We start from the raw sequence: 24,620 nt of genomic DNA, 5'->3' as shown, positions 1-24,620 counted from the left end.
CGATACGGAGCCTGAGCGGATCCGCGTTACGTACGCACGTTTTGTCCTCCCATTGACGCCGGGTCAAGACACTACGGAGGAAGCGAAACACTGTAAGTAGACTATACACTCAAAAATATATGTAATATGTATTTTTTCTTACTGTTAAAGTAATACTGACGAAAGACAAGACCAATTGTTTCGTTTTTGCTGTTTTTATTTCTGACATTTGCAATTAGGGCATGTCAGGCTACGGTACAGCACATTAGCATTAACGTTAGCTTAACTCAGTGATTGCTAAACTTCTTAAGTTAACTAGTTATCTAAAGTTAACTTTACAATTTGGATGATAGTTCTTTTTGTGAGGTGGGGAGAAATTAGTTACCTGCCTTGGTTTGGGATTTTAATCCTGTCCTAAGAAGGACGATTATTGAATTAACTTAATGTAGCCCCCCCTATTGTTTGGGACGACGGTATGCCAACCGATTTGGTTCCCCCCAAGTTCCTGTTCCCCTTTACGCTGATTTACTGCTGAGTCGTGCGTAGTTGCTAAGTTACCGTGCGTACTTAAGGAAGAAACACAAAAAGAAACACAGCTGGGTGTACGGAAAGCGAAGTGGAACAAGCCAATGTGTAGGTTACTGGTATGTTATTTAGTATATAACAAAATAAATTGAGAATGCATTGTTTGTGCATTTGCTAGCTAACTGGTTAGCATGCTCGACTGACGAACTGATGACATTATTTTTGACGTATAACGTTACTATTGCTTACCGTTCATTTGGAAACGGGCTGAGCGCCTGCGAATGACATATTTCTGCTCCTCGGAAACACCCAACGGATAGTGTCTGTATTTTTCATAATTCACGAACTCGTTGAACACAAGTTTACCATGGGTAAAACCACGTGGGGTGCTGGAGCCAATCGCAGCTCACTCTGGGTGGTACGTCATCGTCACCACGGTTAGGTCAGGTGACGTAAATGTGAAATGGTGAAGTAGCGCACCTAGGTGGGAGGGGTTCGATTCCCGGCTAGGTGATGTAAATGTATAATGTAATATAACCCCGGGGATAAGTGATGAGTAATGTTAATGGTGTAAATGTAATATAATGGTGATTGTATGACTTACTGTAACCCAAAATGTATGTAATGTTGAATATGAATGCAAATGTATATAATGTGTATGTATGTAAAGGTCCATTCCCGGTGTGGGCACCTGAACGTGTCTACGGAGTTAGTTGGTTGCGAGTAATGGACTGGGCTAAGGCAGATACGGCGCCCCCCCCAGGACCTAGGCCGAACCAGACCAGCCAGGTGACGGCCCCCTCGGGGAACGGACCCGAGACTAGACCGGAGACAGGACGCGTCCACAGACTAGACCAGTAAAGCGAACAAGTCACCTTGTTCTGAGATGAACTATTTTAGTGATTATGCAATATTTCAATATATTAACTTGTTTTCTTCCTTCGCTAAGCCCCGCCCCCATTGGTTACTGTTGCTATGCTAGCCTGTTGTCTAAAGTTCGGTAGGAAAATGTCCAGTCAGCATCAGTCCTGTGATCAGAAAGGAAAATAAGGAAGAATAAGAAAATAAAGGGTTGAGAAATTTTCTATACAATTTTTAAAAAAAAAAAGGTTGTAACGGTGAATTTGGGACGAGAAAGTAGAGCAAGGTAAGAAACAGGGTCGTTAGCTTGTAACGTAAGCTAACTGGACAGCTCGAATGCTAACGTCCATTAGCCTAGCTTGTATTAAAGCCAGACACAAAACGTTATCTTTGACAGAAACAGCTGAGTTTGGTAGCTCCATCAGAAAGGAAGAGACAGAGAGGAGAGGGGCTCCAGTTGCAGTCAGGTAACAGAGAAAGTGACATTGGGGACAGAGGAATTTATTTAACATGTTGGCTTTATTTCTGCACAAAGATTGACCGCAAATTTAGAAGTACTCCACTCAGACACAACAACACACACAAGGACCGGGACGTTACTCGTTGTTAATGTTTTGTGTGTGTGTGTGCGCGCAGGCAGACAGACAGACCTGTATTCTGTGATGAGGAGTTGGACTGTGTTGTTGTAAGTGATGTCCACAGAAGACATCCAAACTCTGGCTACAAGCTAATGAGTGTTCCAGGTAATAATATGGCCACGATGTATAATGACGAATGAACCGATCGTTATGGAGAAATAATCCAGGTAGGATGAGGATTATACATCGTGGCCATATTCTTAACTGGAACACGTACAGATTACGGGTTACATTACATTATACAGAAGAACATTATATTGTACATCTACATCACCTACCCTAGCCAGGAATCGAGGTTGATCGATCAATGATAATTATGTAGACCTATAGCCTATTTTATGGGCATGTCGTGCAAGAGATAACAGATAATGTGTAAAATTTTTTGAAGTGTGCAGTGAATGGATCATTGACTTTCGTATAAATCATGCCCTTACTTGGAACCAACCCAGGGCATAAACTAATTCCCAACCCAGTTTCCCAAAGGGCGGCCAGGATGAGCGTTTGTCATGTGAGTGTATGTTCTTTATGGTAAAACTGACAAAGTTGTGTTCAACGAGTTCGTGAATTATGAAAAATACAGACACTATCCGGTGGGTGTTTCCGAGGAGCAGAAATATGTTATTCGCAGGCGCTCTGCCCGTTTCCAAATGAACGGTAAGCAATAGTAACGTTATACGTCAAAAATAATGTCATCAGTTCGTCAGTCGAGCATGCTAACCAGTTAGCTAGCAGTCCATTTCGAAGCGACTAACTAGTGTAAGTGATCCGGCAGTGAGGTTTACTTAACGTAGGCTACTCTCGCACAGATATGCTAGCTGGTATCCATTTACACAAAGATTGACAAAGAATGGCCGAACAAATGCATTCTCAATTTATTTTGTTATATACTAAATAACATACCAGTAACCTACACAGTGGCTTTTCCATTTCGCTTTCCGTACACCCAGCTGTGTTTCTATTTGTTTCTTCTTTAAGTACGCACGGTAACTTAGCAACTACGCACGACTCAGCAGTAAATCAGCGTAAAGGGGAAACAGGAATTTGGGGGAAACCAAATCGGTTGACACACCGGCGTCCCAAACTAGTACACATGAAACGCGTTCTTCGTACAACAAAAGTAGGCAGGTGTAATGAAACTTTCAACGCAGACGTTTTCAACACACTTTCAGCTGCATGCACAAAAAATTTTACGTTTCTAGGTGCTGCGGTTTTATCACAGTTACTGAGAATGTCTCGGTTAGCAGAAGACGGCTCCAAGCCAACAAGCGGCATCACGTCGACAACAAAGGGAATGTAAACGTATGTGCGCCATCTTTCCTCTATTTCTTTCACCTCCAAAAAACCGTTTACGGTTATAGAAACAACACCAAACTGCGAAAATGGAATTTATATTCCAGTAAAGTTTTCAACAAGCCTGCTCATCAAAAACAAAAAAGTCGGTCATTGTTTTCTATCGTCGTGAAGTACGAACATTCTTCGATCAAACCCCGACTAAAACACTGAATAAAACCACAAGCTTGGTCTCCTTTTAAAGCCGAAGATGTGCACAACAACAACCAGGGGTTCAATTTTATCCATCGTGTCCAGCTAATCGGACGTTTTGTGTCCTTTCCCCTCTGTGCTGATGCTAATTTAAAGGTCCGTCAAACTGCGCACCTACTACGCGCAGGCAGCGTCTCCTGTCAATCAAATGTATGTTAGTAAACAACGTTTCCCTCCAATAGCAGAGGCCCTAAGGTTCCCGCTTAAATGTTTCCTCATAATGCTGTTACTGCTGTGTTCATGTTTAATTTTACAGTAGATTTTTACAGGGATTTTGTGGATTTCTTGAAGTGTAATTGTTTGTGGTTTGTGGTCCTGACTAGGTCCCAGAGATCTGTCAGTTTTTGTTTGTCCTCCGGTCATCAGTCTGAGTAAGGTAAGATTAAATGCTGTTTTAAACTTGATTTGGCTGACTGACTTTTAAAGTGGGTTAAGAGGGGGTGTTAAGAGTTTTTACGGTGCCCAAATAATTTCAATTCCATGATTGCATTTAGTTTTCATTATGTGAGTGAAAATTATAGTGACGGGAGTGGAGTTATTTGGGTCTAAGTAGGCCTGTCACTTTTGGTGGGTGTAAATAATGTTACATTGATCGAATAATATAAAAATAATCCTTAGATTAATCAAAAAATGAATCATTAGATTAATTATTAAAAAAAAAAATGTTAGGTGCAGCCCACAACACTCCAGTCTTTCATAATTCACCCATCTCTATGTTTTCCCCATTTCACATTATTCTCCATGGATTAAAGAGATTCATCATATCTTTGAAGAAGCCGGATTACAGTACATGTATACCAATAATTTAATACACAGCATAAATACTATTAGCATAAAGTTACTTGTTGGATTTGATACAAAATGGTTAAATGATATTTTATTAAACTAAAATTACGAACATATATCCGAATGTTTCTTTTTAGATAACAATGAATAATGATGATAAATGATAACAATGTTCAGCTCCACCTTAAGACAAAGGGCTTGTGTAGATGTAGATAAACACTGAAAGAAATTAGTGATGATTACTGACTTTGAAGTGACAGGAAAACAGGACCTCAGAGATGTTAGTGGATAGTTTCTTGAAGGAAGTATACCTTGCACAGACAATGACACTTGTTCTGACATTGTAGCTGGAGTAATCTTTAGTGAAGAGGAAGTTGGTATGGAAGTGGATGCAGACATTAGTGAGGATTTTGTGGTTGGTGACAGTGATGAACAGATTCAGAACATTGTGATGATGAATTCCCTGAGTGATTTTCACTCACTGACAGCATTTCCAACTGGGCCATACAGTTTGGCATTTCTTTGGTTGCTTTGACAGCACTATTGGGCATACTATGCATTTGCCATCCTAATCTTCCAAAGGATGTTAGGACTCACCTAGGACACCAGCCAGAGCCTTTGTTAAAAACACAAAGAATCACAATTCTTACAATGGCTGTGAAAAATGTGTGCACCCTGGAGAATACATTAACAGACGCATGACATATCCATGTACAGACTATGCTTTAAGGACAGATGAATTATTTGAGAACATGGTTGATGAGTGTCATCATCATGAGGGCCCACATCCATTTCATGGTAGCAGTGTTGGCATGGTTTCACAGTTCCCTTTAGATTATATGCATTTGGTTTGTTTAGGTGTTGTTAGACCTGCAAACATAGTGGAAAGAATGTCTGGTAAACTCTTAGAAATGCGTTCCTATATTCCCGTGGAGTTTGCCTGCAAGCCCAGATCGCTGAGGGAATTAGATCGTTGGAAGGCTACAGAATTAAGACAGTTTCTCCTGTATACAGGACCTGTAATGCTGGGTGCCTTTCTGGACATAAATATGTACAACAACTTGATGCTACTCTTCTCTGGTATTGCAATTTTAGTAAGTCCTCGCCCATCCTGTCATACACAGTTTGCTGCCACCTTGCTTAAATCTTTTGTCAGTCACTTTGGTGAAATATATGGCAGAGATCAAATTGTTTATAATGTACATGGTTTGGTCCCTCTAGCAGATGACGTACAACAACATGGTTGCCTTTACTCATTTTCTACATTTCCATATGAAAGCTACCTGCACAAGCTGAAAAAGCTAGTTAGAAAACCAGACTTTCCCTTTTTTACTTGAATGATACCTCCCTTAAAAAGCAGCATTTTGTTGGGCCACTTGTAGGTAGAATGTCAGTGAAAGCACAGTACAAAGAAATGGCCTGTGACAAGTGGACTATTAAAGTTTCAACAGGGGATAATGTTTTTGTCATTGGAAATGGCATTTGCCGCATACTTACCATTGTAGAATGCAGTGATGGAGTGTATATAGTATACCAAGACTTTGCAGTTAAGTCTTTGTTCTTCACTTATCCATTCAACTCTGATTAGCTGAACATTCATACAATTTCCCAAACATCTGATACACTCAAGTGTGTTAAGGTTTCAGAGCTTGCTCAAAAATGTGCTGTTTTGCCTCACAGGAGAGGTTTTGTGGCCATTCCCCTATTTCATACAGTTTAGGGATGTGTCATGTTTTGGTGAGACACAATGCAGGTCATTAATTTGTTCAGGTTTAGGGTAACTAGCTTTTGATCTTCCATGTAGGGCTGGGCAGTATATTGATATCACATTTATATAAGAATTGTATGGTATTAGTTGTAGCTCTTGTGTTTAAGTGTTAAAAGTGAAGTACAACATAAGTTTTGACTGGATGGGTGTACATACAAAATAAGGGTCAGAGACTGTGACAGAGACTGACGGACTGCACCACCAGAAACACAATCTTTGTGAACTGGACTGGACAATTGACTGTATTTTTTATAAATTGTGTCTAATTGTCAATGGTGACTAAAAGATACTCACTTCTTGAAAAAGAAAGTTATATTTTTATGATTGATGGTGATTTTTTTTATTTCCTTCTCAATATATGATGTTCCATTTAATAGAACTTTTATTAAAGAAGAGTGTAGCAGTGTTGGCCACAATACAAAAGTGATGAAAGAGTGGAGCAGGCCGTCAAAAATCTGGAGGAGCCAGGACCTGAATGGCAAATGTTTGATGTGAGAGTTATTAAATCATGTGGTAAGTATTCTAATAAGAAATGGCTATTGTAAGCAAATATCAACATATGCACATATTTGATAATACATAAAATCAATTTAACTCTATTCTGTTGTATGCAACTTTTTTCTTTATGTGGTTAATTTGAAATTTAAGTGATGTCTGACATATTCAATTTTTAGATCAATATTTTGAAGCACGGCAGCTTTTAAAGAAGACGCTTACATGCCGGACCTCTGATCTGAAGAGGAAGAGGAGATTCGACCAAAAAGGAAGCTAAAGCCGATGTAAGTATCACTATATTTTCCTAAATGTTCTTCTGAACTTTATGACCTTTAGTTTCACAGCAGTGTCTTTCAGTGTTATGCTATGACCAATTTAACAACAACTCAAGCAAAGCTACTTGCTAAGGCTAGCTTGACATGTGTGTTTATTCAGAAAAGTATTGACACAGAGTCTAACACATTGTTGGTTGTTTTTTGATTAGACTAAATAGAGTACAGAATAACACTAGAAAAACATTCATGTCATATTAATGTGGGCTTATTTATCCAACCAACTTTGTAGTAATTTCTTTGGGGACAAGGACGAAGACAGTGAGGAGGAGGGGGTTCCGAAAAAGAGACCCAAGGGTCCAGCCAAAAAACCTACAGCTCCGAGTATCCCACTGCCACCTTGCCATGTGCTACCACCTACACCCACTCCACCACCTCCTCAGATAGAAAACAGGCAACAAATAGATGATGCAACTCCCTCGACTAACCAGGTGTACAGACCCACTTGGCGAGATGGAAGGTGTGGCTCAGACACATTTGCCTGCTCTGATGACTAATACCTGAAACACACCAAAGAGCAAACCAAAATTCCAAGGTGCACCATTTACCCAGGGGACAATAAAGATGGATTGTTTTGGCCTACGTAACAGTGAAATCTGTCTTAAGGAGTTGTTCTGAGCTAACTGGAATTAATTTATATATTTTGATGTTCTTTAAAAGCAGCTGAAGTCCACATCATGAGCCTGCTGGAATATATTAAACACCAGCAAGACCAGCTGATAGCTAAAGTCAATTTTCTGACAAGCAGGCTCAACCCGACTGGCACCGATGGAGACATGGCTGAGCCCGTCCAGTTCCCACTGGGTTCGATGGAGGAAGTGGAGGAATTTGAGGACTGGCTCAAAGATCCTGCCAATTCACGTCAGAGGCAGAGTCTGGTGAGTTCAGTTTTTCTTCATTTTGTTGTCATCCCATTACATTTCACCATCACTTTATTTTTTACATTTTCTGGAATGGAATCTGAGCTTTTTTCAGCCTTAAAAAGGACATGAAACAGTCAACCAAGTTGTGATAGTTTACTAACTGGACATCCCCTCTGTTCAAACGTTATATAATAAACATGATAAATGTAAGCATTTAAGAGAGAAAAGACGATCTGTTTTAGATATCAGATATAGATAGCAAGGGTGCCACCATACTGCCTGATCCTAGCTGGTGAGGTCTTGTGGGTGGCTCGCTCGGCTGCACTCATACAGTACAGTACATATACAGTAGAAACAATATAAGATATCGCGATAGATAACGACTAAGACAGTGACAGAAGGAGACATGCGGGGCACAGGAGATGGGAGGAAATGGGAGACCACTATTGTATTATAGATGTAAAAATAAATGTGTACAGTGTTTGAAGCTACAAACAAACAGCCCGCTTTCATTCACTGCTGCTACGCCAGCTTGCGTTGCTGAAAAGAGCCGACACACATCTCCTAACCTGCAGATTTCAACTGCAACACAAGAATAATCTAATATGAGCAACATGTTGATGTTGTCAATCCACTTTGCTCTTACCCACAAAGCACCAACTTCAAAGTTTTGGTGTTGTGCCACTGCTGGTTACTGCAATGGGAGTTCATGAAATTTTGTGTGATTTCAGATGCTGTAAAAAAGAGCCACATTGGCCGTGCTGTGACAGAAGCGGAGATAAGCAGACATGTTATTCGCTGGTTCAACCTGGCAGCTGACAGGGGAAACTCCCGGACACGTCCCAGTACTTTAAATGAGGACCAACCCTAACCCTAGGGACAAGTTAAGAAAAAAAAAAAATTATGCAGTGTTCTTTTTTTTTTGCTGATTAATCTTTTCACAATGTTGCCTTATTGTTCTTGTTGTTATTTTTCATGTCTTTCCACATTAAATAAACCTGTTCATAATTTTCTCCACTAATTGATTGGTCTAGAGTCGGTTAAAGATACATACATATATGTATGTATGTAATATGTGATTCATTAGGTTTAAACAGCATGATTATCAACTGTACAAAAGTATGTAAATAGCATAAGGTCAGACATCCCAACATTGCCCAGCGGCAAGATATTCAGATATGCAATGCTGCTGTGTGAAGCTACTCTATGTCTAACAGTTAGAAAGTCTAACAGGTCCGGGTTACTGTGCTGTTATTGTCGTGGCAATGGGAGAGTAGAGAAGATATCAAACCTGACCCTATATGGTTGAACCAGATAACACATAACAGCATTAAAACAGTTTCCAGACTCCAGGAACCAGAAATTAACCCAGGATGTCTCTGAGCTTTGCAATATTGCGTAGGTGAAAGAATGCTGTACTAGAGACTTGTTTTATATGAGGGACAAATGTGGATAAATGACAAAAATGACTCCATGATTCCTAACAGGAAATGGAGGCCACATTAATGCCATCCAGACCGGTTACATGATCAGATAATGCTTTGTGGCCAAATACAATAACTTCAGTTTTGTCAGAGTTCAGAAGTAAAAAGTTTCAGGTCTTTCCAGGCCTTTGTATCTGTAAGATATGCCTGGAGTCTTGATTAACTGGTTAGTTTCGGTTGGCTTCAACCGAATAACTGAGTATCACCTGCATGACAGTGAAAACTTATGCAAGTGTAGTTTCCAGGTTTTGAGAACTAACAGGAATAGATAAATGAGTGGGAGGAATAGGACAAGTCGTCACAGCAGAAATTTGGGAAGTTAGACCATCAAGCGGGTTGGGGAGCTAGACGGCATCAACTGAAGAAGTGCTCATGAGAAGAGCAGATGACCTGCTTTGGTGCCTGTGTAGCAGTGACTTCAAACAGTCCTGCGCAGCGTGCAGATTGGACGGTGTGATGGAGATGGCGCCATCCAACAGCATATGGCTGACATCACGCTGTGTGTGTATTAATGTTTGTGCTTATGCAACATGTGAGGATTCTTCAGCCTGCAGTTCTTAGCAGCTATGGAACTCAGTCCTGCACAGAGCATGAATCTTGAATCAGCAGTGGCGCACACAACTGATGTCAGTCTTATCTGGAACTCAACAGTCTCGATGAGCTATGGCATCAGGAAATATTTATACTAATATACTAACAAAGTATTTATACCAATTAGAGTGGAAGGGTATAAGGGATATTTTTGTGTCTTTGTGTTGGCTCTGCACAATAAATGCCCACACAAGGGCAGAAGTCGGACTAGCTGATTAGCTTCATTGCTAAGTACAACTGGGTGTCATCTGTGCAGCAATGAAAACTGACGCTGTGCTTCCTGATAATATTACCCAAATGAAGCATGTAGAGGCTGAATTCCTTAATTACCTAAAGATGCGCTAAAGTAAGAAAACCAGATCCAGGATAACATATTTTATGAGCATTGGTGGTTCAGTGGTAAAATTCTCACTTGGATGGAATTCAACCAAAAGAATAGAACATTTACATAAACTGGCTTTTTAGCATGTGTCTCTATTTATTTTTGTTCTCCCTCTACCTCCATTGCTCTCTTGCACAGACAAACACACACAAACTGTGTGCAAGTTGCTTGATGTCATAGACCTACACTGGGTGGGATGCACACCTGCTGGACACCGCAATCATGAGCAGCACTAGACTGTCAAGATATCGCTGTCAAAGTTGCTGTGGATGAGATACTTTCTCCCTTTAAGGAAAACATAAATTCCACAGTGTAAGAGCTTTTTCAACCCACCAAAATAAAATTAAGTCCTTGCTCAGGGTGCTCCTGTTTGCAGGAAATGTGCAGTACAGCAACTCTTACTTTTCCCCCTTGAATTCAATATGTTAAGCATTATGCCACTGTAGAGTTGACAGGCACAGTTAATGTTAGAGAAAAAGGGCCATGCTATTTAAAACATTCAGGATGCAGAGATGAGCAACTGTTCTGAGTAAGCTTATTGAAGCCATGGAAGGATCCCTGAAAATAGTCATGTCTAAAGCTGATCTGATGAATATTATTTGTTGTTGAATGCAATGATAAATCATATTGTTTTTGGAGTTTGAGATTGAGATTAAGATGGATATGATAGTCTTTTTTTAATGATTGTATAGATAGCGATAATAATATTGTAATATTTCTGGCCATGACAATCATATTATGAACATTTGATATCATGAAAAGCCAATTTAAGAATCAGGAAATGTTTTATGTATATTTTGGATTATTATTTATTATTCATTGTAGTGAATTTATGTGCTGTTGATCAAAGGGCAATTGATGAATTACATTTGTAGAACTGGGATATCTGTGCCAATGGTCTCACTGACAGACTGCCTGAAGGAGCAGGTCAAAAAGCTCTACCAAATGTTCATTGGAAATGGAACTTCCAAAGATGAACATGGGAGATATGGTGCATATCCGACAAAGTGAGTCCGAGACAATTTTTATGACTAAGTCAGAGATGAACTTCACCATATCTACACACAGGTCAATCAGCTTGTCCTTCACATCTTGATTGCATGCGCCTACACTTATTTCCATCCATTGCCGTGAAAAGAAAAAACGAACAAAAGTTTTAACACAGAAAAACAGATTAATCTAGAATTGTAGTATGGAATAAGATACTTACTCTTGAGAAAGACTCCGGAGGAATCTAGTAATTATGGCAGGTATGGCCGAAAGATTCCGTGTGGGTTTCTGGTCTTCTGCTGCTTCATTTACCTCGGCGGAAAAAAACTGAGTTGATTCTCCTCTGAGGGACCTGGCAGTACATACATCTCCATGATTCAGTAGTCTTTAGCCACTACAGGTCTTACTTCAAAAGACTCCCTAAGTAGTTTGTCCAGAACAAATGTTTGCTGTTCTGCTGGAGATAAAAGCTGCACTGGCATGCAGATCAGGCTTGCATCAGGAGAGCCACTTGTTTTGCCGGTATCCTCCTCCACACGGTCTGTGGATCTGGTGTGAGCTTGCTGAAAAACTTCTTCCATGCCGAAGTTTTTGATGAAATTTTTCTTGGCAGGTTCCTCAGCATCAGAATGAATGGACTCTGGCTCAATGGCTAATGCAGTGGAGGAAGAAGATGACGCTGCAGCAGCAGCAGCTCCACTCAACTTCTTAATGTCTTCCTGACCATCAGTGTGCAGACCTTGAATTGTTTTCTCCATGGAAGTTGGAGTAGAAGTTTTCTCAAGGGCCTGAGAGCAACTGTCCTCTGAATCAGGGATAAACACCTCCCCCTCAGTCGTGCAGCAGACCTCAGATCCTGATCATCTACAGCCTCTACAGGAGGCTCAGTAAATGATGGTTCCAGACCAAAAGATGTTTCTTCTTCCTGTTCATTTTCTTCAGTGCTGTCTTTAGTCTTTTGAAGAATGTCTCTCCAGTAGCTTTTTTGTCTTTGGACTCTTCTGTCCTGATATCCTGTTCAGTTACCTGGCTAATGGATGTGTTTTGTACTTCGTCGATGGCTGATGTGGAAGTGATCCTTCCATTTTTCTCTTATTCCTTCAAGGTCTGGTTGAACTGGGGCCAGACCAGCAGCATCAGTGATCTTGACATCTTCCTGGCCATGAACAGGTTTCTACAAAGGAAGTTGGGATAGAGGTAGATGGTTTCTCAAATTCCTGAATCAGGGATACACACCTCTCCCTCATGGCAGCAGACATATGTAACTTATTTTTAAAATATTAGGAATTTCTTCAGATTTTCTTCCCATAGAAATGAATGTGACAAAGGTTCAAGTCTATGTAAAGGTACTCTGCACTGAACATCAACAGCCTCTGTATGCTTTTAGGTGGAGACTTCATTTATGCTTCAAACTCAGCCCAAGAAGCCAAAAAGATTTTTTATTCTGATGTATTGTGTTTGTATATGAAAAATATAGATATAAAAAAGGCCAGAGATGTATAAAAGCATTTTTATTCACAAATATCTGTTCTTTACATTCATCATATATACTTTAAACTGGGAAACAGGGGGAATGACTCAAATTCTTTGCAAAGTCAGTTAGGTATCTTGAACCTGATGGGTGGCAGCCTGATGGCAGCTGCCTTCACCTCCGCTGTCATGTCCATACCTAGTGGTGCCCTGGAACACAATGCAGCCGGTGCCAATATAATCAGTAACCGGGATCTTTTAAAACACTTAACAGGATATCATTTTCAGTGTTCAGTGACTTACTTTGGCTCATAGAAGACGTCCACATTTGGAGGCAGGATCCCCTTCCCTTCCCTCAGACGTTCAACACCATTCCTGGTTCAAAAAGAAATTATTGTAAAAATCGATTCACTTTTAAAGTTTTCACAAATGAGTGTGGCGATACATGTACCATGCAATCATCACTCCATTGTCAGTGCAGAATTTAGCTGGAGGACAGAGGAGGTGCAGTCCTGTCATGTCAGTGATGACAGTCAAAGCCTTTCGGATGTATTGGTTGCTAGCAACTCCCCCGGACAGCACCTAAAAAAAAAAAAAAAAAAAAGACTTACTAAGGTATTCTGTACTGAATTTAGACTTGGCAACGTTGTGTCAGAGAACAAGTCTGTCGCATTTTGCTATTTGCAGCCCTTAGCAGTCAGGTGGAGGACCTTGCCACTACACCATGTTCTTGTATTATTTCGGAACACATTAACGCGTAAAGTACAGCTTTAGTACTTTTTTTTTTTACTAACAAAGTGTCAGTGACAAAACTACTTTTAATAAATGCATACAGCACCCTTTTTGGTGCCTATATTTCAGTTTCTAAGCATTTATAGCATTATTGTTGATAAGAGAAAAAGTAATCATAAGCCCGACTGTTTTGTAAGCTGTTGTGTAGATCTACGTATCAGGCATGCTGTTAAGACATTTATCCACAAACAAAGTACAAATCATCTAAATTGTTTCAGTCTTTGTACACACAGGATGAAAATAATAGAAGTAAACTGAGGCCAGAAACAAGGACACATTATTTCATCAACCACCTCTTTAAGGAACACCAAATTAAATTACATTTGTCAAGGCCCAGTACCAACCGACTATGATGCTGGCGGATGAAACTGGTCTTGATCTTAGAGGCAAATACTTGAACAAAGTAACACACTCACCAAGGTGGGACTCTTTGAAGGTAGCAAGCCATTTGCCTTACAAAACAAGATGGCCCGATGTGTGCGCTTTGCGAGATGAGCAGCAACAGTGTGCTGTGTGGCCGCCGCAATATCATTAACACATGACAAGAGTGTCCCTTGTTCTATACCTGCAGAGAGAGGAAGAGTTTTACAATGGAACTTCAATTATCTTTTCTTTTCAGCCACCCATAAACAATAATGAGGAAACTGGAAACAGGAAGGGACAATTTCACTGAAATAATCATTCACTATCAATGGCCTTAATTTCCATGTTTTTTGATGGCCTTCTGATTTTAGTGTGCAAATAAGAAAAATGAAAATTTACTATCATACAACAGCCATTTTGCCCTGTTAGGTGTTACTAATTACATTAACAATTTCAGCAATGCATAGCTGATTATTAATTACATCTGTATCTGATGAGTCAAAATGGCTACTATAGGAAATATATTCTAAAATGTGTACACTGTATCAATAAGATATATTAAAAATGTTATCAAGGGTTATAATTGATTATTAACCTCATACCTTCCTCCGCCTCTCTTTTTACTATCATCATTGTGACTTGATTTCGCAGTCCAGCAAAAGAGAAACAGCAGTCTTGAGTTTGTCCCATTGGGGTTGTGAGAGGGAACCTCATCCTGTCACCACTCTCTGCCAGAAGCTCGATAGCTTGTCCTCCACTTAGTGTAGTGCACTGTGGGTGCTTTCTGAGGGACAAACGTCTCGCAATCTGTTAATCCCCACAAAAACAATGTGTCTAGTGTCTATGATCAGAAATTGAGCACCATGACAGCAATATCAGCCCAAACATTAGTGTTAAGGTGCTACCTTATCTAGTGTGTCCCCTGGAGCTTCATCTAGGGAGTGACCCAGAAGCACAAAGTCATCGACACCTTGAGCCACAGCAAGGAGTGAGTGACCACCAGACACAAGCAGAACCAGGAAGGGGAAAGTGATGGGATGAAGCATCCTGACAGTCAGGGCATGGGCTTCCATGTGATGGATGGGGATGAATGGCTTGCTGAATTTCCTTACAAAACTCTGACTAAACTCAAGGCCAACGGCCAAGCTCAGGGCCATGCCTGGCTTCACTGTGGTGGCCACAGCTGAGAGCTGACTCGGGTCCACACCGCTTCTCTCCAAAGCCTCCTGGACCACAAGCCCTATGTTTTCTCTATGGAGTTGTTGTGCTACTGTGGGGATGATACCACCAGTCCTGCCGTGTTTGAGAGGAGAAGAGGGTGCATCAAAACAAACCCCTTATGAATAGCCTTGATTAGTGATAGCAGCTCCAACACCCACCTCAGATGCACTTCCTTCTGTGAGTGTAGGGCTTCTCCCAGTATTACACCTTTTTCATTCACCACAGCAGCTCCAGTGTCATCACAGCTTGTCTCGATGCCCAGTACCACCCTGGAGCAGGTGGTGTTTCCTTTCAAAGAGTAGCAAAATGTGTTTCTAACCTGTAGCAGCCTGAGGAGAACTCGAACTTTGGTAGGAAACATGGTAATGAAGTCTGTGTGAGCCTACTTGAGTTACAAAAAAAAGAAAACAAAAGAAAGAAGACAAAATTGAAATAATTCAGGGTGACATCTCCTTCGTTCGCATTGGCGTTTAAATTCATGAAATAAAATAAAATAAATAAATAAGTAGAGTCCACTAGCTTCTCAATAGACCTCAGAGCATTAAAAAATCGCAAGCTCAGGTTTGTTTGGGGCTTTTTCTTTCTCGAACGACGTCCGGCTGTGTCACATATAAATAATTCCGTACTCTCGTAAATTTGTAAGTTTACATTAGAGACACATAGCCAGTCACAAAACGATGGGGCAGTGACTTAACAACATATCTGTTGAATTAATGCTTTTGTAAAACCCAACAATGTTTTATAATCATTTTGACGATACCCGTGTGTCCAGAACACTAGGCTATTGCTGAAGGGGGACATTGTAGTTCGGTGCACAAGAGAAAAAGCATGGAGTCGTGAGGGTACTTGGGATTTTCGTCAGAGTACTGAGCTTAAAAAGGTAAAGTATCATTTGGTCTTTAATGTTCTTAAACTTGTTTCGTTTTGGGAATTCTTTGTGTGATGCTGTGCAGGAGACCTTACGAAGACGGCGGAGTGCCAGAATTTGGAATTTGTCTATTTAGCGGATTTTGCTGCCTCACGAGCACAAAATGTTTAACGTATGTAAAAAGTCAAGAAAAAAAATTAAATAGCATAACGACCAGGATCATAGTGGTGAGGCGTTGGGAAAGCATGCAGTCATACCTAGTAGAAACATCCAGTGTTGTATAACTACGAAATATAAACACACACTGACATTGCTTTATTATGTCACTGTATTTTCAGGTTTCTGACAACAGCAATACTACCATTCAAAAATACTACTTTATAGCTTCTTGGATAATATTATACCATTCAGACTAGAATTACGAGCGTAAATATCGTTCTTAAATGTAGTTATGCACCATTGGACTGTCATTATCGTTAGTGATTTTCTTTCAGTCGTGGTATGGGCCTTTACCCGGCAGAAGAACAAACCAGTAAATGTTTTATGTGCGTCAGTGAACTTGTAATGGATCATATGATCTATTTGACGTCCGGTGTGTGTACTCTTCTCTATTGTATTCTAAAGTAAATTAACTAATCTACGACGAAGTTGCTAATGCTATCAACAAAGACGGAAATGCTAATTGATCACATGGTAACCATGGTCATGGTCCTACTGCTAGTACAGATTTTTTTTTTTTAATCATCATCTTAGTTTATCTATTTGAACACGATCTGCACTGCTTGGAAATGTCTTCGAACATTAAGAGAGAGATTAAAAGTTCTTCTAGCACATCACAAACGAGGGTTTGCTGGTCTTTCTCTATTAGCTAGCACCAAGGAGCTTAGCCAGCTTTAGCTTTTTTGGTTGAGGTTTTAACAATACTATGTTGACTTTTCTAAAGGAGACATGGAATACCCAACTTGTATTTTGGACCAAATGAAGCAGTTTGTCATACCTGGTGCCCTGCCAACTGTGTATTACATCCCAGATTTCATATCAGAGGATGAAGAGTCCTACCTCCTTCAGCAGGTCTACAAATCTCCAAAAACGAAATGGACGCAGCTTTCAGGCCGAAGGCTTCAGAACTGGGGAGGGTTACCACATCCTAAAGGCATGCTGGTAGAGAAGATTCCTGACTGGCTGCAGACATACTGTGAGAAAATTTCCTCTCTAGGTGCATTCAGTGGGAAAAAAGCCAACCACGTGTTGATGAATGAGTATAAACCAGGAGAAGGGATCATGCCTCATGAAGATGGCCCTCTGTACCACCCTACTGTCACCACCATCAGTCTGGGCTCCCACACCCTCCTTGACTTCTACACACCTGTTAACACCCTGGAGGGTGACGCCCCACAGACAGAGGAGAATCGCTACCTTTTCTCCCTGCTGGTGAAGCCGCGCAGCCTTCTGATTCTGCAGGATGAAATGTATCAGCACCTGCTTCATGGCATCCGGCCGTGCACTCAGGACACGCTGACAGACAAGGTGGTGAACCTGTCGACCGCTGGTGCTCTGTCAGGAGAGACGCTAACACGCAGCACCAGAGTGTCACTGACTGTACGCCATGTTCCTAAAGTCATAAAGACAAAGCTTATGCTGGGACGTAAATAACGATAGAGCTGTTTGCATTATCACCATCAAGCAGAATATCAACTGATGTCTCATCCGGATGGATTTATCAGTCATATTGCACCAGTTAACAATGGGTCAATTCTAGCATGGCTGAATATCTGAGGTGCCTGAAATAACCAGAATCAAGTTTTCTTGACTGGTGAGACACGAACAGCACTGCGTAAAGAATTATAATACTAGCTAGCATTGTTTATTTTATGGATTTACTTCACAAAGCAGTCCATCAGAATTTCCAATATTATTGATTAAAGTTAGCTTTGCACAGATACAGTTGTATCAGAATATATGTTTACTGATAAATAAAGAAACTGCAGCATAAAAAAGTCAAATGTACATATATATATGGAAAAAAATATGATTGAGGTTCTTTTAGAAATTGTATTTAATTTGTCAACCACAGGAGTGATGAGTCTCTTTTTTTAATGTTTCCATCATAACTCTTAAATGAACAAATTTAAAGCAGCATTCCGCCAACTACCATTTATCCACTTAGCCCAAGAAAACTATTTCATAATGTTTTATTTGTCCAGGACAGAAAGTAACCAAATTTGCTTTGTGAAATGTCCTGTAGTCTTTGGAGTTGGACCCACACTGCTGCCTTAGTATTGACTGGTATTTTAAGAAAGGGAGAGAAAGGAGGGATGGAAAGAGAAAAGAGCAGGGGGAGTGAAAATGCAATAAAAATGTAAGCATAAATATACAGATGTGAAGGGTTTACGTATCTTAAGTAATGTCAAATATGATGTTTTTTTTTTTTTTTAATCCCTCTTGTGTCTGCCTACAACTGTCACCATCATCTTGGCTCCCCTATAAAAATATACTTTGTCACATGAATCTTTGCGTCATCGTGTTTGTTTCTGTGTTACAAGTCAAATTTACTACATATGGTTTATTTGACATTTGACATGTTTTTGACATTTTAAGTGTGGGCAATCAAGTAGAAGGTTCAACTCCATGTATGTCACCTATTAAAAGCGCAGTTAATTACAAGTTCACTGCTATCCCTGAGGTTACATCTGGCCTGTTGATATTTTTCAGAGATGGGATCACAGTCATTCAGCCTTTCAGCAGGTCTTTTTTTTTTTAACAGAAATGTGCAAATCTCACTTGCATTGCATTGATGAGGTGTAGTTTGTGTTGAAGGCTTCTTCATTATGTCCCCTGCCTGCAAATGCACTCACTTTGCTTGACTTTGGTGTGTAATCATATTTCACAGGAGGCCACAGAAACAATGGAGCCACAGCCGAAACGCCTGAAAGGGTCACAGTTTGCCACTGATGCCTGGGTCGCATACCCTGTTCTGTCGGAGGAGCAGTCACAAGAGGTTGAGCTGATGGAGGCATTTGCTGTGCCCATTGTCAACAAGAAAGAGACATCTCGACTTGTCAGGGAGCTGAACAGCCTCTACCCGCTGAATGACCTTCAGCACCTCAAGAGAGTGAGAGCCTGCAAGGAGAAGGGCAGCCCTCACCCTTTGGAGGTCTTAGTGTGCTTGGTTAGTGAAGCACCACACATGAAGTTGCTCAGCCTACACTCTCTGCTGCCCTCAGGTGACGTTAGACATGATGGATTAGGGGATCCTTTTGTGGTCAGGGTCCCTGCACGTCCCCCCTTAACCCGACCTCAGTTTGAGCTGGCCAGCAAACACTGGCCCACCTCCTTTCATGAAGACAAACAGGTAACGGTGGCCCTGAGAGGGGAGCTCTTCAGTTCACCTCAGAAAGCTGCAATGCACATGTACATGATGTCTGCAATCGCTGCAGCCAAAGCTGGGGGGGAGATGGGGATGGAGGTGGTTGGAGCTGTCGTGGTCAACCCTGAAACGCAGACAGTTATCGCCATGGGCCATGACTGCAGAGGTGACCATCCCCTCCATCATGCAGTCATCGTCTGCATTGACCTTGTGGCTCGGAGCCAGGGCGGTGGATTCTATTCTTTTGACAGATACCCTGCTTGCAGGTTCACTTCTGAGGCCTCAGACACTTTGGAAAATGTGGCCGATGCAGAGAGGAGATCTCAGCCCTACATATGCACCGGATATGACCTCTACGTCACCCGAGAGCCGTGTGTAATGTGTGCCATGGCACTGCTCCATTCCAGGATTGGCCGTGTATTCTATGGGACTACCTCTGCTGACGGGGCATTAGGGACAAAGTTCAAAATCCACTCACAGAGAGATTTGAACCATCGCTTTGAAGTTTACAAAGGGGTCTTGAGCAACCAGTGTGAGAATCTGATGAGGTCGGGTGACAACATCCAAAGGTTACAGGAACACAGCTAATGACTGAATCATTACAATCAGGGAGCTCAAGAAAAAATAGTACTACAGAAATAAGGTTTTCAGAGCAATCATTTTAAATATTTTTTTATTCAAATAGTGAATTGCATTGAAAGAACATGTGCAGTAGAAAACCATTAACATGTTCCCTATCATTGTGCTGTCTGGCAGATGGTGGTCATTGTATGTTGGAAGGAATAAACAAAGTCATTGGCATTGACGTTTGTCTTCACTTACAGTCAATATAATCATGTAGTGAACTGCTGCTGCTCTGTACAAGGTCAAACCGAGGGAACATTTTATTTAATTCCTTTGATGAAAAGCAGCTTCATAAACTGTTATAATGTTCACATAGCTGATATGAATCAAATCTCAAACCACAGAAACAACATTGTATTGTACATGACAAGGTCAGAAAAGTCTTTAGCAGAGCAGCTGGAAATGCAGGTAATAAGCCTCTGCAATTGACTTTAAGCAAAGGTGACCTTTTTGGGTGGTGTGCCAGGTTTGTATTTAAGCTATGTTTAAAAGATTTTCCATATAAATAGTAAGTGATTTCGCTGTTAGTTGTTGAGATACTCCACCATAACATGTATCTTACCGTGTGGACAACACGGTTGGATGAATGTCAATGTTTTTCCTGATAAACGTCAGACTGTCAGTGTTACTTCTGAGACAGTTTGGTTTCTGCTACTGCTGATGTGTCCGTTTTTATAATTTTATAAACAGTGGTTTTTAAACAGCATCAAATCCAAATGCGGGAAAATGACTTCATAATCTGAGAGCATCCTTGAATTACTTCACTTTTTGTTGGATTTCAACATCTCATTGAAGTGCATGCAATGATAGATGCAACATTCTGAGAGCACAAAGATTTTAATAAGATTAAGAACAAGAAATATGAGTACTGTAAGCTATGGCCAAACAAAGCAGAACTAGCTGCCTTGATAGCAAAAAGCCGTAATCGGAAAAGAGCAGCTACATAAATGTAGTTTTATCACAGAGAAACTGAAGCCCTCCATTGCTGAACACTTCACCTGACAACAATAATTTGTCTCATTTCTACATCCAGGACACAACATTCACACAAAATAATATACAATTGAAAAACACTGTCCTGTTTTGATTGAGTTACAAGAGAGGAATGATTCACAAATCATGCAAATAAAGAGAGCGTGTACTCAGCATGAACAAGTTCGACGCTCGTTACAAAATGAGAGTGTACCAATAAACGAGCCACAAGCTCCTACCCTTGGGAAGTAAACATCTTTGAAAAATACATTTGGGACATCTTTGTGGCTACAAACAGGCTCACACCATGTTGACTGAGGGCAAAGAATGGAAAAAAAACAAAAACAAAAAAACAACCAAAAACAACCAAAAGCCTCACTGATGCCTGGGCCAGCCCAGGTCCACGCAGGCCAAAAATACATCATTAAATATTCACATAAGTTAGTAATGCATATTGCATCCTGTCATCTACAAACACTCCTGTTTTTTTTTTGTTTTTTTTACATCATCTTCAACCTGATAAATCTAAGGACAACAGTGACTTTTACACAAACTGTACGACTTAGTACACACATCTGTACAGACTACATAGGAAATAATGTCAGTTGCTATGAGGCACATTCATTTACAATATCTTAATACTTGTTGATGCCGAAAATTCTAACTCCATGTAGTTGTGGCAGCTTAGGAATGAGGACACTCAACAGTGAGGCAGTGTTTATCACGAAGTGTGTTGTGTCATACTTTGTGTAGAAACTTGCCAGGAAGTATCTGGAGAATAAAACAGAGGGATTAAACTTTAAATAAATAAATAATCTACAAAGTACTGCTAATATGGGAAATGAGCAGCAAGAAAAAACACTGAACACTTAATGCTGTAATCATGACCAACATTTTTGAGGTTGGGACGCTGTAAAAGACCTAGGGTTTGATAAATGACACTGTATATTGCTGTTTTAATGGCCCTTCAGGGCAAAGGCAAAATGAGATACATACAGAATGATGGGAGAGATGGTGAAGAACTTTCTAGAGGAAGTGAACTGCACGCCATAGTCTAGCTGTTCCCAATGTGTAAGAAGTCGGGCTTTTCCCTGGTCTGGGGTCTCAAAAGGTGTGCCCTTTACTGCATGCATAAACACGTACATTCCCTGTAGAGACAAAAAATAAGTCAATTGTGCTGTAATGACAGTGTGAAAGAACCACCTGAGGGCCAACTAAACACATTGATTGCTCTTTTATCATGGTGTTTAGACCGTTATCACTTAATGACACTGATATGCACATGTGCAGCATTTTGTTACAACTGATATATTTTGTAAATTATAACAAAATTCAAGATGTAGGAAAGTCTGTGGCTACTTTCATTTTCTCTTGTGACATTTGCAGGAGTTTTTCTATCTGAACCGACTTGCGGGAGGTATAGCGAGAAATCCCTACAGAAACAATATAGCTCATGGCTCGATTCTTGTGCCATCTAGGCAACCATGACACAAAAAAACAGTTGAATTGGAAGTAAATTCTTCGGAATGGCGCTAATTCTAAATTACATGCCTACCCCTGTGTCAAAACACTAGAATTTTGTGGAAATAAATGGAAAACTTGTAGTACTGCTAACATGCAGCGAAGGCATGAACAGCACACTACTGTATTGTGGGGAAAACAACTGGCCATAGTTGACCTTAATAGTTACTGTTAATAGCCTTCCATATTGGCTCTGATACACAATCCTTGGAAATTGCCTCACGCTCACACTATTCAATGATGTCACAAACATCGACTTTGTTTCTTTATTTGTGGTCAGCCATTTAACAATGAGTGGTCAGCTTTGTCTACGGACAAATTTTAAGTTGCATGACAAGCTGCTACAAGGACGGCTTCCGGCAGCCGCAAGCTTCATATAACTGTGGACGTTAAACTGTTCTTAAACACAGTCAATTTAAAACAGTTCATTGTTTAGAGAGTGATTTGACAGTAATAGGTACTTTGTCGGTTTGGCTTTGAGAGCAACAGTTCAGTGTAACTTACAAAGTTGTGAATGACATTAGTTAGCGTCCAAACCACTGGCACAGTGAAGAAGGGTATGCTCAAGAGCACAATATGAAGTATTCCAACGCCAAGTGCATAGGTCAGCCAGATCCCTCGACTGTTCATCACTCGAGTGTTTGGGTTCACCTCACTGTGTGCCACACCCACATTCATTCTGGTCTGTGGACAGACACATACAGCATAGTCACAAAGCATAAATTCACTTTTATAGATCTTTATTGTCTTGTTCTCTTGGTAATGTTTTGTATTAAATTACTCTTTTGTGTGTGTGTGTGTGTGTGTGTGTGTGTGTGTTGCCAGATCAGCATGGTAATATTAATAGTCTGACTGTTAAAACACACTTTGCAATCCTATAATAGGTTTATTTGATAGTCAAAATGAGCTGTTGTACTCAATATGAATGGTAAAATTATGACAGTCCTTCTGTTCTAACTACCACAGTGCCACATTTACAGTTTTCTCTACGATGAAGCTGTATTTAAAACACAACTCACACCGCAGCACTCTCTCTGCACGTCTGAAGGCTATAACAAGAAAAAAAAAACATCTTATGCAATCATGTTGAACTTTGCCCTCTGGCACACTTTCTGGCACCAGACTGGGGCAAAGAAAACAATAATTTAAAAAATCGTAATTTTGTAGGAAAACATGACACAGTAGGAAAGCATGATTTAAAGTCAACGTTCCCAAAGGCATAGATCGTTAAGCCGTTTCGGGTTGGGTATTTGTTAAAGAAATGATATGAAGGTGGAAGCTGTGATATTTTAAAGACAACGTGGCTGTCTTCGTCTAAAAGTTTGAGTCTAAAGTCCCCGGAGCCTCAGCACTGAGCTAACTGTCTGAAACCTGCAGCTACATTTAGGACGCTGATGCTCATCTGACGAGTTAGCATGAGGGAACAGACACATCTGGTCTGTTCACACGTCTGATGGCAAGTCTGGATCCGAGAAGACACTTAGAACTTGAGACAATTAGAAACGACCCCAAAGACACGATTTGACAAAAGTTATACAGATAACAGTAACTACCTCGGACTACTTGCTGATTACTCTTGGTGGCTACAGAAAACTGCAGCTGCAGGAATGATAAAAAAAAATAACTACAGAAACAAGTCCATGGACGCAAATTGGCTGCAATTCTTAGTGAGCTCTTGTAAACAAGTATCGCAGTGGTTAGCATGCCTTGCTAAGTAGATATGTAAACATTAAAAAAAAAACCTTCAAGAGACGTTTTTGTTTCCAGTACATAGCCTGACCCAAATCGACCCCTGTTCGGAAGCCAAGTTAGGCGGCATCATCGCGTACATAATACAGGTCAAGTAAAGTAAACGTACACGGCTGTAACATGAGATCACACACCCAGTGCTGCAAACTTACAGGTGGTAGCGAGCAGTGGAGGTATTTAAACGGACGAGGGTCTGTGGAGAGAAATGGTTTCTCCCTTTGTTGATGTGAGCGGCTCCGGGCTCTGACAGCACGTCGTAGTCTAACCCGAGCGGAAGTAGACGCGCTCCCAACGCAATATCGAAGGGTTTGTTACACCCTCCCACACATGTCAGGCCTGTCCTGTCCCCACCAAAAGCACCATGTTAAATTCACGCAAATACTACACTTATCACACTTAGAATTAGCTTAGAGCTCCACTGTGCTTTTGTTTTGGTA

The 24,620-nt window shown here is 40.6% G+C and overlaps 4 protein-coding genes and 1 long non-coding RNA gene across 6 annotated transcripts; 3 read left to right on the top strand and 2 right to left on the bottom strand.

Moving 5' to 3' along the window:
- The first annotated feature begins 28 nt into the window (after window positions 1–28).
- On the top strand, window positions 29–8,893 carry LOC115062352 (uncharacterized). 2 transcript variants are annotated; one of them, XR_003842375.1, is made up of 7 exons: window positions 29–92; window positions 3,869–3,921; window positions 6,477–6,612; window positions 6,774–6,878; window positions 7,159–7,386; window positions 7,675–7,804; window positions 8,521–8,893. It is a non-coding gene; the product is annotated as an uncharacterized LOC115062352 (long non-coding RNA). The 2 variants fall into 2 exon arrangements; XR_003842376.1 differs by having other exon boundaries at window positions 7,159–7,461.
- Window positions 8,894–12,738: 3,845 nt separating this feature from the next.
- osgepl1 (O-sialoglycoprotein endopeptidase-like 1) lies at window positions 12,739–15,660 on the bottom strand. Its single transcript, XM_029530746.1, has 7 exons — window positions 15,241–15,660; window positions 14,767–15,154; window positions 14,464–14,668; window positions 13,915–14,063; window positions 13,158–13,288; window positions 13,010–13,081; window positions 12,739–12,916 (listed from the first exon to the last, which is right to left on the bottom strand). Exons 1-7 carry the CDS (start codon window positions 15,441–15,443, stop codon window positions 12,832–12,834), a joined length of 1,233 nt encoding a protein of 410 aa, XP_029386606.1. The 5' UTR covers window positions 15,444–15,660; the 3' UTR covers window positions 12,739–12,831.
- A 243-nt stretch (window positions 15,661–15,903) lies between these two features.
- Window positions 15,904–17,305, top strand: alkbh6 (alkB homolog 6). The gene is made up of 3 exons (XM_029530864.1): window positions 15,904–15,962; window positions 16,894–17,234; window positions 17,273–17,305. The coding sequence occupies exons 2-3, from the start codon at window positions 16,899–16,901 to the stop codon at window positions 17,303–17,305; spliced, it is 369 nt and encodes a 122-aa protein (XP_029386724.1). The 5' UTR covers window positions 15,904–15,962; window positions 16,894–16,898.
- adat3 (adenosine deaminase tRNA specific 3) lies at window positions 15,910–20,519 on the top strand. Its single transcript, XM_029530940.1, has 2 exons — window positions 15,910–15,962; window positions 18,841–20,519. The coding sequence occupies exon 2, from the start codon at window positions 18,856–18,858 to the stop codon at window positions 19,903–19,905; it is 1,050 nt and encodes a 349-aa protein (XP_029386800.1). The 5' UTR covers window positions 15,910–15,962; window positions 18,841–18,855; the 3' UTR covers window positions 19,906–20,519.
- ormdl1 (ORMDL sphingolipid biosynthesis regulator 1) lies at window positions 20,017–24,462 on the bottom strand. The gene is made up of 4 exons (XM_029530941.1): window positions 24,336–24,462; window positions 22,939–23,118; window positions 21,910–22,061; window positions 20,017–21,684 (listed from the first exon to the last, which is right to left on the bottom strand). The coding sequence occupies exons 2-4, from the start codon at window positions 23,110–23,112 to the stop codon at window positions 21,549–21,551; spliced, it is 462 nt and encodes a 153-aa protein (XP_029386801.1). The 5' UTR covers window positions 23,113–23,118; window positions 24,336–24,462; the 3' UTR covers window positions 20,017–21,548.
- Between the last annotated feature and the right edge of the window lie 158 nt (window positions 24,463–24,620).

This window comes from Echeneis naucrates, chromosome 21, assembly GCF_900963305.1.
Source record: "Echeneis naucrates chromosome 21, fEcheNa1.1, whole genome shotgun sequence".
In the NCBI taxonomy this organism is placed as follows: domain Eukaryota; kingdom Metazoa; phylum Chordata; class Actinopteri; order Carangiformes; family Echeneidae; genus Echeneis; species Echeneis naucrates.
The sequence above is the reverse complement of the archived record's forward strand: the minus strand, read 5'-3'. Positions and strand labels throughout refer to the sequence as shown.